The following is a 13,277-nucleotide window of genomic DNA, read 5'->3' on the forward strand; positions in this document are numbered from 1 at the left end:
AAGGAGGATGTGGAAGCTTTGGAGGGAGTACAGAAAAGGTTTACCAGGATGTTGCCTGGTATGGAGGGTATTAGCTAAGGAAGGATTGAATAAACTGAGATTGTTCTCCCTGGAAAGACAGAGGCTAAGGGGGTGACCTGATAGAAGTTTATAAAATTATGAGGGGTATGGATAGGGTGAACAGTTGGAAGTTTTTTCCCCAGGGCAGAAATGATAATTACAAGGGGGCACAAGTTCAAGGTAAGGGGGGGGGGGGGTTCAGTAGAGATGTGTGGGGGAAGCTTTTTACACAGAGGATGGTGGGGGCCTGGAATGCACTGCCAATTGAGGTGGTTGAGGCAGACACGTTAGCGACATTTAAGACTTATCTGGATAGACACATGAACAGGCAGAGACTAGAGGGTTACAGGGGGTTGGTCTAGATAGGACAATGCGATCGGCACAGGTTTGGTGAGCCAAATGGCCTGTTTCTGTTCTTTGTTCATTAATGGTGGAAGTGCATGGAGAAAATCCCCCCAAAAGGCATAACGTGAATCTGGACATTTTATATTATGAAAACAATTAATTTGTACAAAAATATTGATTCGGTGACAAATTGAGTATTGTATATAGGAAAAAAAATGTGCATTCATACAGTGCCTTTCATGACCACAGAACATCTCAAAGCACTTTGCAGGTAATGAAGTTCTTTGAAAGTGCTTTCGCTGTTGGGAATGGAATTAAGAGTATATGTTATCAGCATAGAGTTGAGAGGCCAAATGGCCTATTCCCATGCTTAAGGCATATGATTTCCCTTACACGAGGAGTCTTGAGAAATTGACTGGTATTGGTTAAATCAGATTGTTTTCTGACCTGTACATTAGAGAATTTCCACCCTTTTTAATGCCACACCCCAGAGCATGTTGAGGTTCTTAGAAGAAATTTGAATCCATTTGATTATTTCCTGGCAAAATTTGAATTTTGAAAAAATAGTGAGCGCCACGGCCATTTCATCATTATCCAGGCATTCTAACTGCATAGCAGAGAAAAACATGTGTGAAAGCGCTAAGCCAATGTCCCATACTTCCCTTTCTAGGGAGATGGACGCACATGACATGGGGAATTTCTCAATTCCCTATTTGATGCAAAACCACAGACAGCATTTCCTTGCAGATACCAAAGAGGACAGCCCTTATACATGCTTCAGTCATTACAAGGTTCCTAGCAGATGTTTGTTAGGCAAGGGTGTAAAAATAGTCTGCCAAGTAGATGTTCTTTCACCTTTTCCTTTTCTATGTTATCCTGTCACTTTAAGAAAAGCTCTTTGAACCTTTCAATTTACAAAAACTTGAAACAACTGATTAACAGGGCCCACACAGAGCAAACTGAAACATCGTGGATAGGCCAGTTGCTATGCTACCTTTCTAGTGCTAAAGAGAACTTCCTAAATTAAAACTTCCTTTTGATTATGTGGCAATGCTCAAATTCAATAAATATTTCCTTCAGTAACATTTTTTTAAAAATGCAGCAACATAGCACTTAGTTTCAGAAAAACACGAGCCATTCTTGTCCTACCTTATTCCTCATCTCTTTGAACTCACGTGGGTCAGTGTTTAGTGGCACAAACTGGTTGGGAATTGGACCAGCAGATTCTTTTGTCCACTATAAACATCAAGAATACCAAATGGTTAGTATCCAGGTCAGTTTTTATAATAATAAAACAAAGTGAAACTGTAGGTTGAAATAAATCATGCATTTACTAAAAACATTCAGTGCATAAACATGGATTGCAGCAAGAGCATTGAACCAATGCCGATAAACAATTATTTTGATATGCGGGAAACAGAGAGACTGTTCACAAGTCTTGCCAATTATACTTGTCCATTAATATAGTTGCCTCTCACTAAAAGACTCAAATCTCTGGCACTGACTAGAAATTATGTCTTAAAAAAGTTTTATCCAATTGAGGAAACATTTGCCCAGTATGATTGTCAAATTAATCCAGACAAATAATTGCCAAAATCATCCAGACATTAGGATTCAATTCAGTGGAATACATAATTATATAAAGCATGGTTCATATAATTGCAATTAAGAATTCTTCCCATCTCTTATTGAGATTAATGCCACAAACCAAAGATTTTGTGTAGTGCACTTTGCTATGCTGTTAGCAAGGGGTTACGTTTCAACATGCTTAAAAGAAGTGGTTAGCCATTAAGGATGTGCCAACAATTTATTGCAGGCATCGTTGACCTGGCTAGCATTTATTGCCTTTGAGAAGATGGTGGTGAGCCAATTTTTCAAACTGCTGCAGTCTGTGTGGTGTAGGTACACCTACAGTGCTGTTAGGGAGAGTTCAAGGATTTTGACCCGGGGCAGGGAAGGAACTTTTAGTAATAACCACTAGGAATAATGTAAAAGAAATTTTGTGTTCCAATTGTTGAAAAATGTCAATGTTGGGAAACGGGTTATGTACATCCAGAATAGTGTAATTAAATGAGTAATACATTTCTTTCTACTCTAGTCATTTAATCTTAGAGCTATAACACCTTATGTATATTGATATCACAACTGCTCATACTAGCTATCCTTGTAGCCTCTTTGCTGAAGAATCATATGTGGTTTTGAGTAGTGGATTTGTGTGCAGCAGAACCAAGAGTGACAAAACTCATTCTGCTTAAGGCAACTTTAACTTGGAGAACCAAGAGAAACCTAATGGACTAAAACCAAGCGTTACTAAGAAAGGGTTGAATGTGCTTATACATCATTGATTCACTGCTCTGCAACATTTACACAAAAGCAAAATTAAAGCATAAAATGACCAGTAGAAGGGAAGGAGGGGGTGGTGGTGTGATATCGGTAGTCCAGAAGCTTGGTGAAGGAGTTTTCTTATGTGCAATATGAGTGGGCATCACCAAAGTTCTGTACTGGAAACAATAATACTAATTTATCTTTAGAACCTTTTATGAACATGAACACTAGAATTAACAACCCAGATTTTACAATATTCCCATGGTTAATTAAGTGATTACTAGCATCGCTAATCACTTCTAAAAGTACGTTTTCAAACCACCCCACAACAAAACCACCACAAGCAAATTTTAAGCACTTAATGATCTATTTTTTTTGAAAAAAAGGCTGAATCCTATCCTCCATGCATACTTTTTTTCTGTAGATGAGTGGGTCTGACTAGTTGATCATAACTTGCAGCCGACACGAGTAACAATTAATTTTTTATGTTTCAGTGTACTCATACTGAAGCTTTGACCAGTTGATCAGAACCCACCAAGCATATAAACAATGTGCAGAGAGAATAAGCATGAGCCGCTTCAAGTCCGTGAATGCCATGGACTTTTTTTATTTCTCTCAGAAATAATGCATTTAGAATTTATGTAGAAAATAACAGAAAATAAAGCTTCGGATGTTCGTCATTCCTAAAAAAAAAGGAAGGGTATTGGGATGGATATGGAAGAATGAATACTCACTCATAACCATTCTTCTGACAAAAAAATTACAGCACCTTTTCACCAGAAATAATTTTAACACAGTCAAAACAAAAATACCACAACTACCATATTGAGAGAGACCACCACATTAGAACAGTCAAAAATGAAAAAAAAACCTTTCTTTTGTTTTTTTTTAAAAAATGACATGACATTAAAAATGATTAATTTTAAAAGATTACTTAGTCTTGAGAAATCTTACGTACAAAATGATAGCAAACCAATCAGGGCTATGATACAGCCATCACTGTTGTGACCACGCCAAACTTCTGGTTATAGATGGACAAGACAGACCAAACAGAATGTTCATACATGTGAACTCACCAATAGCTCTTTTGAAAAAAAGCACACGAGCATTTGAAAAACTGTAATCGCATAATTTGCTGTAATTTTAAAATTCTAGCTGGAAATCTTACTCAATGCATCACGGAATGAATAAAGTGAGCTACAACATCACTGATAAATGTAGTACTCTTAGCTAACCAACACCTCTGGGTTTGGAATTAAAAGACGTTTTCTTGTTAGATTTGAGTGGAGATCAATTTTGGTCAGAATGAATTTTTAGAAAAGAAAGATCACTAAGTGACTAATTACCTAGGATGACATTAATTTGCCTTTAAAGATATGTACAAGTCACGTACAATTTAAGATCAGAGGCCAAAATCAATTGATTAAAACTTGTTTAGGGTGAAGTTTAGTTGAAATATTGCTTAAGAATGGCCCGGAGATGTGCCACATCTGATTTGCAAAAGAAGAAGTTTAGTAACAAAAGATATATGCCCGTTTCTTTATGCAGCTGTTTTATTCTTCAGCACTTTAAATTCTACACTCACCTTCTTCAATTGACTGCTCAGAAAAAATAATCTGAAACCCCAAATAATTTTAACTTTTAAATTGCTTTCAAGGATTGGTTTAGAAAATGAGCTATAGCTAGTTACAGTGAAATGCACAAAGAAAATAGACACACTAATGAAGGGCACAATTTTCAACATTAAGTTCTTCACCTGTAGGTTTTAAACTTGTGGTTATATTTTTAACTGATTTTTGAATGCATACAGCTGATGTGAAACAATGATAGGTATAAAGATCAAAAGTTGGTTTTAATTGAAGCAGTCACCAGAATAAATTATTCGCATCAGTGCCATTTTATCAGAAGTCATTCTTACCCTCTAAAGATTATTGATCTCAAGTCATCAGTCCTTAAAATATATTTTTTTTAAAATCCCAGTTTGTGAATGTTCCCTGATTTAATCAAAATTTCAACTCCTAAATCCAGATATCCATAAGTGACCCACTGTTGTTTCATCAGAATTCATTTTCACAATTCTCTTTTAATAATGCGTGTGAAATTCCAGGTTTTGTGCAATAAACTGCCACTTTAGCAGAAAGCTGTAAGTTTATTTTCTCATGGTTCTATGGAATTTTAGCATTCTTACATGGTACAGGCAATAAGCCAACCTTTATGGAAAGTCTACTGCAAACAGATGCTAATGAGTGTACGGAAGCGTTCTTAAATTTATCAAGGTTTAGTACAATATTCTCCAATATAAGTATATAATTTATTTGATCAAATAATTGTAAAATGAAGCATTTTAAAGGTAAATATTGAAATGGGTGATTACTCCAACCTTTGTTAGTAATCTTTAGCCTCTCTTCAAAAGCTTTCAAACAGCTGTCTTTAGGAGAAAAACAGCATGCCAGTAAGTTAGAATGAAAGTAGAGTCTCTTAAAATTATTCCAAACAAAGGTCTTACAGTTTGCTATTAGATTCAAGCCCTGCTCTACTTCAGTCATGCCACACCCTACTGGTATAGGAGGGAAGGATATACATTATAGCCAACTACTTGCATGCAATATTCCATGCAGGAGGCAGCTAAAGTCCAGCAACTAGAGGCTTTAGGGCAATTAAGGAGGAACAAAATAAGCAAGACAGAAACAATTTCACGAATAGGTTAAATTTGATAAGAACCATTAGTATCCGCTATAGCAGGAGAAAACTGCTTAAGGGTTTCTAAAAGCATCTGTTATTTGAAAAATCTGAGCTCAGATATGAAGCATGGCTTATTTGTTGTTAAACTTTTGTCAGTGTTTTTCTCAACTACGCTCACATGCTTCTCATCAAAAAAAAGTAAATTTGCAACTATAAATGTAGTTAGTTATCAAAAACGTAAATATTTCTATTTAGCAGAAGTCATCACGATAGTAACATACTGACAATATCAATGTATTCAGCTGAAAACAATGAACCCTTTTAATCTGAATGTTTTTGCAGGCTTGGACACAAAAGCCAGGTTAGCAGGTTGAGCTTTAAAGCCTACTGAAAAAATGTTTCTAAGCAGCTTGCAAGCAATGCTGTGCATTATCTAAGACCCCTTAAAAATGAAAATCTATTATAGAATTAATAAAATTCTTAATCATATGCTATTGTGTTCCATACTTACACTAGGTGTTACTCTAAGCTGAAATCACTTGTTCTTTATAGTGTATGTACACTACAAAACAATTGGAAAATAAACAGCATAGCACACAAACAGCATGTGAACCAGCGTATTATGGCCTGAAATACTCCAATTGCCATAAATAGTCTGTTTCTTAATACTTCAACACTAACCTTAAGCAGTTTTATAGGCTGTATGAAAAGAAAGATTATACACGCTTCATACTATAGAAAACACATCCTACCTAGGACCAGATAGAATCTGGGGGTATGAGATTATTAGTCATATTTCTTTTTCTGAAGCGCAGTCATGCAGTTAGTAATAAACTGTAAGACAGACTTTCCAGAGTGGAACCAAGATCACAACTGCATAAGTTGCATTGTTACATTTCTGCCCTAAAGCTTCTAGTGCCATCTGCCTCAGGTAGCTGTACGTGATCTAACTATGAACAGTAAGGTAGGCACAGACCAAGCAGTTGGAAATACAGCTTGGCACGCAGACACCGGACGATAGAGACTGCAGCAAGGGTTTCACGTGATCGTGTGTAATGTTCGTCCACACCTTAGTCTTCGATTTGGGGCTGTCACCATTCCTAGATTCTTCAGGCACTTCATCAACTCTGCCTGTGCTGCCAGCATTCAGCCATCTTGTCTTCTCTCGCTGTTGTTTCTGAGAACTTTGCTTGAGAGGGGAGCGAGAGCTAGAGTCACTGTCCTCTGGAAAGGTAAAACCTGTAGCAGAGGGTGGGATTTCAACATCACTGCGATTCTTATTTTTTTCTCGCAGAGCTGGACAACGATAAGGATAACCAGTTCTGTAACCCTGCAAAAAAAAAACATGGCAACAGATGTTAAAATAAAGAACACAGACTTTATAGTTTATCATGAAATATTGAACTTCAGTTTCAAAATAGCAGAAAGCATTCAATTGTGTGTGTATCCTCGTCATACTAAACTTCTTGCGCTGGGTTTTCAAATACCAGTGTAGGCAAGGTTGGGTGAAGCATAATCTCCCTACTTTTGTATTCAATTCCCCTCAATAAATCATAACAATTTATTGCTTTCTCTTGCTGTGTCTGCATATTAGGCTTTTGCGATTCAGCCACTAGGACACTTAGATCCTCCTGTATCTCAGAACTCTGCAATCTCTCACCATTTAGATAATACGCTTTTCTATTTTTCCTACAAAAATGGACTATTTCACTTTTGCCTATATTATACTCCATTTGCCAGCTTTCTCCATTCAGTTAACCTATCCTTCTAGCCTTCTTGTGTTTTCTTTGCATCTTACTATCCTTGCATCATCAGCAAATTTAGCAACCACACTTTTAGTCCCTTCATCCAAATCATTTATAGAAATTGTGAAGGGTTGAGGCCCCAGCACTGATCCCTGTGGCACGCCACTGTACATCCACCTGTTTCCCTTTATCCACAGCATATGTTAATTCTTAAAGACCATAAGATATAGGAGCAGAATTAGGCCTTTCGACCTATCAAGTTTGCTCCACTATTCAATCATGGCTGATATGATTTTCATCCCCATTCTCCTGCCTTCTCCCTGCAAGCCTTGATCCCTTTATTGATCAAGAACCTATCTATCTCTGTCTTAAAGGCACTCAATGACCTGGCCTCGCAGCCCTCTGTGGCAATGAGTTCCACAGATTCACCACTGTCTGGCTGAAGAAATTCCTTCTTAACTCAGTTTTAAAGGAGCGTCCCTTCACTCTGAGGTTGTGCCCTCGAGTTCCAGTCTCTCCCGGCCTCTCCGTATTCTGTAAATTTCAATTAGATCCCCACTCATCCTTCTAAACTCCATCGAGTATAGACCCAGACTCCTCAATCGCTCCTCATATAACAAGCCCTTCATTCCTGGGATCCCTTCAAGACCCACAGAAATGTGACTGACTCTTAAATGGACAAAGAAGCCACTCACTTGTATGCATCAAACTGCTACAAAGTGTACAAAAAGCAATGAAACCAGACAGATCGCCTGGCATCGACTTAGATACCGGAAACGACAATGGCAAATCCAGTCCTCTCATTCTGCAAAGTCCCCCTTATGAACATCTGAGGGCTTGTGCCAAAACTGGGAGCACTGTCCAGCAGACTAGTCAAGCAACAGCTATCCTCACCAATCTATCTGTTGAAGTTGCATCTCTCCAAGACAGTACTGGTAGGAATGACCTCTACATTTGTGGACACATTGAAGAAGCCCTCCACCATGTTGTGTGGCATTACCACTGTGTTAAATGGGATAAGTTTTGAACAGATCTAGCAACTCAAAACTGCTGTCGGTGCAGGTCAGAGGCGAGGAATTCTGGAGAGAGCATCTCACCTCATGACTCCCCAAAGCCTGTTCGTCATCTAAAAGGGACAAGCCAGGACTGTGATGGAATATTCGCCACTTGGCAGGATGAGTGCAGCTCGAACACTATAAAGGACAAAGCAGTTCGCATGACTGGCACTCCCAACACCTTCAACATCCAATCTCTCCATCAACACACACTGGCAGTAGTGTTTACTATCTACAAGATGCACTGCAGCAACTTAGCAAGGTTCCTTTGGCAACACCTTCAAAACTCAACCTCCATCATCTAGAAGGACAAGGACAGCAGATGCATGGGAACACAACCATCTGCAAGTTCTCGTCCAAGCACACACCAACTTGACTCGGAACTATATCACCGTTGCTGGGTCAAAATCCTGTAACTCACTTCATAATAGCATTGTGGGTTTACATATCCCACGTGGACTTTAGTGGTTCAAGAAGGCCTTCTCCAGTGCCTTCTCAAAGGCAATTCCGAATGGGAAGCAAAAATATTGGCCTCGCCAGCAATGCCCATGTCCCATGCAAGAATATAAAAGCCAACGCATTATAGAAACATAGAAAATAGAAGCAGGTGCAGGCCATTCAGCCCTTCGAGCCTGCTCCGCCATTCATCTTGATCATGGCTGATAATCAAATTCAATATCTTGAGCCCAACTTCGCCCCATATCCTGGATCCTTTTAGCCCCAAGAGCTATATCTAATTTCTTCTTGAAATCACACAACGTTTAGGCCTCAACTACTTTGTGGTAGTGAATTTCACAGGTTCACTCTCTGGGCGAAAAGATTTCTCCTCACCTCAGACCTAAAAGGTTTACCCTTATCGTCAAACTATAACCACTAGTTCTGAACTCTCCCACCATCTGGAACATTCTTTCTGAATCCACCGTGTCAGAATTTTAAAAGTTTCGACACAATTCCCTCTCACTCTTCTAAACTCCAATAAACATAATCCTAACTGACTTAGTCGCTCCTCATATGACAGACCTGCTATCCCAAGAATCAGCCTGGTAAACCTTCACTGTACTCCCTCAATGGCAAGGGCATCCTTCCTCCGATAAGGAGATCAAAATTGTACACAATACTCCAAGTGTGGCCTCACCAACGCCCTATACAATTGCAGTAAAACATTCCTATTTCTATACTCAAATGCTCTTGTCATGAAGGCCAACATATCATTTACTTTCTTTACTGGCTGCTGTACCTGTGCGCTTACTTTCAGCGACTGATGCAGGAGGACTCCAAGGTCTCATTGAGTATCCACCTTTCTCAATTTACACCAATTCAAGTAATAAGCTGTCTTCCCATTATTGCTATCAAGTGGATAACCTCACATTCATCCACATTATACTGCATCTGTCACGTATATGCCCACTCACTCGGCCTGTCCAAATCACGCTGAAGCATCTCTGCATCCAGCTCAGTCACCCTCCCACCCAACTTTATCTCCAAATTTGCAAATGACACAATGTATTTAGTTCCCTTTTCCAAATCATTAATAAATAACGTGAACAGTTGGGGTTGTGGCACAGATTCCTGTGGTACCTCACTCGTCACTGCCTGCCAATCGGAAAAAGACCCATTTATGCCAACTCTTTTCTTCCTATCCATAGGATGCTTTCTATGGCGCATCTATAAAAATTGGAGAGAATAGTAGAGGATATGCCAAATTTCCTTAGCCTTCTGAGAAAGTAGAGGCGTTGGTGAGCTTTCTTAACTGTAGCATGGATGTGGAGGGTCCAGGACAGAGTGTTGGTGATCTGAACACCTAGGAACATGAAGCTTCCGACTGGGTGCATAACTACTGCATGAATGAGTTAGGTGGGTAGGTTCAAATCCCACCACTGCAGATGGTGGAATTTAAATTCAATTAATAAATTTGGAATTGAAAGCTAAAGCTAGCCTCAGTAATAATTATATAGTCACTATCAGTAGCTGTTGTAAAAACCCATCTGATTCACTAATAACCCTAGGGAAGGAAAGCTGCTGTTCTTATCTGCAACTTCAGATCTATAATAATGTGGCTGACTTTAACTGCCCATTGAAATGGCCTAGCAAACCAGTCAGTTCAAGGTCAGTTAGGGATAGGCTACAAATGCTGGTCTTGCCAGCAATGCCCTCATCCCATGAATGAATATAAACAAAAACCCCATTGTGCTATTTTGAAGTTAAGTAGGGGAGTCTGGTAGGGAAGTAGGGAATGCCTGGTATCCTGGCCAATATTTATCCCTCAATCAACATCATGAAATTATTATCTGGTCATTAGTATACTGCCGGGGAAGTTTGCTGTACATTACACTTCAAATCAGTTCATTGGTTGTAAAGTGCTTTCAGATGTTTGAAAGTGTTATATAATGCAAATCTTCCTCTTTTTCCAAATGTTTCAAGTCAGAGAAAAGTTGGTGTAAAATTTTCCACTACTAATATGCAACAAAATCTCAACCCCATTTGAAAGAGCAGATTTTCAATGTCATTGCATATAAAATATGAATGTACATCCAAATACATTTAATTTAACATTCTACCATTTGTTTATTTGACCTTCACACTAATGTATTGGATGGGAAACCCATGCAAGGGACATGGTCTAATGATGAGTAGATTATTAAACCATGTGACCAGCAACAAAAACCTGCACTTAAAACCTACACATTTAAAAGTAGCAAAGCAAAACAAACAAAATTTGACACTGAGCCAAAGGAGGAGATATTAGAGCAGATAACCAAAAGCTTGGCCAAGGAGTTAGGTTTAAAGGAGCAGAGGTAGAGAAGCAGAAGGGCTTTGGGTGGAATTCTAGGGATTAGAATCAGGATGCTTACAGTACAAAAGGAGGCCACTCCGTCTGTTGTGTCTGAGCTGATTCTCTACATAAGCAATTCACTTAGTGTCATTCCCCTGCCTTTTCCCCATAGCCCTGATCCAATTCTCTTTTGAGAGCCAAATTTCAATCTGCTTCCATCACATTCTCAGGTAGTACACGTAGCATGAACTTTTGGAGCGCTGCCCCTTCATCTGGGGAGTGGGCAACAAAATTCATTGTGAAGCAATATAATTGGGAAAAAATGTAAATTTAAACATACCGTAAATGGTAATATACGGAACAAATTGAAGAAACAAAGATCCTATGGTACATTTTTATAGGGCAGAATTGCATGTAAAAGATGACAAGAACCAGGTTTTCAAATTGAAAGGGTCAATTGAAAAAAATTCATTAAGATTTTATTTTGATGCATTATTCACGGTACTTTTACTTTAAATGTTTAATTCAATTGATTCTCATGCTGTAGATGCTACTGGGAAGGCGTGAATTTATTGCCCATGCTTAGCAGACTCAGCAAGAATGGTAGGTTTTCATCTCCAGTTGGGCTTTCATGAAATCCAACACTTTTTACTGATTTTTTACTTCTTAAATCTCCAGACATTTTAAAATCAATTCAAATTCTTGAGCTTTTATGGCAGAACTTGAATACTCCTTTTCTGAATTATTAGTTCAGCCCTCTGGATTATAAATCCAGTAACATAATGATTCACAATTTATTATACTTCCCCATCTAAGAGGACAGCCACAAGCAAGAAAACATGCTCCAGTGAATGCTTTCAAGAACTAAAACTCAATTAACCAACATAAACAGATTCAAATTACAGCCTACTGGGATACCACAAACTTTGAGAGATTTTCAGAAATTATGGGCAAACAAGGACTGCAATAGAAGTGCAACAACTTGCATTAGTGTCTATATGTAGAAAAGATACATCACAAAAGCACAAGAAATACATCTTTATTTGAAACTGTCTCAGTTAGTTTTAGTCACCAAACCACCATATCATTCTATTGCAAAACAAAAATCAAGTTTTCCCTTGCTGCTCTTACCAGGTTATCCAACATTCTCATTAGAGCTTCAAATTCTTGCTCCCCAATCAGCCACTTTGGATGTAAACTATTTTCATCACCTCCTGAAGATTCAGGACAGCGAGATTTGGCTTTGTATTTCGTAGGATCCAACAGAACCAAATTGTCAGGCCCTCCAGCACTGGCCATTGTACGAACCTAGAAACACAACAATATTTACATTTTAGTAATAGAACATCTGGAACTACTTTAATTCCAATCTATGCCACCTCCTTTGGTCATATGTCATACTGTTGGTCGCACTGGATAGGGAAGACACATTCCCACTCCATAAGAGTTAATGGTGTGTTTTTTGCTTAACGTTTGTAAATTTAGTAAACTATTTAAAAAGTGTCAACATTTTAAATTGTAACTACTGATTAATCAAACAATTTGGCTAATAGTAAATTATCCTGCGTAAAATGGTTTTACAATAAACAAGTCATTAAGCAGCTGAATTGCTCTGGACAGTTTATTTCCTGTGAAGATCCTGGATTTAATCAGATCAAATAGTATTACTTTATGCTACATGCTTTCATAGAATCATAGAACCCCTACAGTGCAGAAAGAGGCCATTCGGCCCATCAAGACTGCACTGACAACAACTCCACCCAGGGCCTATCCCCGTAACCCCGCATATTTACCATAGTTCCCCTTGACACTAAGGGGCAATTTAGCATGACCAATCAACCTAACCCACACATTTTTGGAGTGTGGGAGGAAACTGGAGCACCCAGAGGAAACCCACGCAGACACAAGGAGAACATGCAAACTCCACACAGACACATTCAGCCAAGGCCAGAATTGAACCTGGCACTGTAAGGCAGCAGTGCTAACCACTGTGTCACCTTGCCATCCCAGTTTTCTAGACAACCTTGGAAGACCCCAACTAAAAACACAAAATTCAAACCAGCAAAGACAGAATGTGCAAATGAGGAACAGCCCCCAGTAAACAAATGCTGCCAGTCTGCTAAAGAAAAGAAGTGGAGGCCATCCAAAACCGAAACTCTTAATTTTGGGTGCATTTGCGTTCAAAATGACACTATCACAGTACCCAAAGAGCCTGAGCTGATTGCTCTATTGAGTTAGAATGTGTTTTTTTCTACAATCTCCTGATTCTGGTCCGAATTAGTGCATAGTTCT

The 13,277-nt window shown here is 38.7% G+C and overlaps 1 protein-coding gene across 13 annotated transcripts in view; it reads right to left on the reverse strand.

Annotated features, from left to right (window-relative positions):
- Positions 1-13,277, reverse strand: part of add1 (adducin 1 (alpha)) — a 192,895-nt gene that overhangs the window by 64,653 nt on the left and 114,965 nt on the right. For 8 of the 13 annotated variants that reach the window (XM_078215183.1, XM_078215186.1, XM_078215176.1 and 5 more), the window contains exons 9-11: positions 12,117-12,293; positions 6,389-6,742; positions 1,555-1,641 (exon numbers count right to left, since the gene is read on the reverse strand). In XM_078215183.1, the coding sequence (XP_078071309.1) occupies positions 1,555-1,641; positions 6,389-6,742; positions 12,117-12,293 (618 nt within the window). The remainder of the gene's footprint in view (positions 1-1,554; positions 1,642-6,388; positions 6,743-12,116; positions 12,294-13,277) is intronic. The other 5 variants (XM_078215185.1, XM_078215187.1, XM_078215177.1 and 2 more) reach the window with 1 other exon arrangement.

The sequence above is a fragment of the Mustelus asterias genome, chromosome 6, assembly GCF_964213995.1.
Source record: "Mustelus asterias chromosome 6, sMusAst1.hap1.1, whole genome shotgun sequence".
Lineage (NCBI taxonomy): Eukaryota > Metazoa > Chordata > Chondrichthyes > Carcharhiniformes > Triakidae > Mustelus > Mustelus asterias.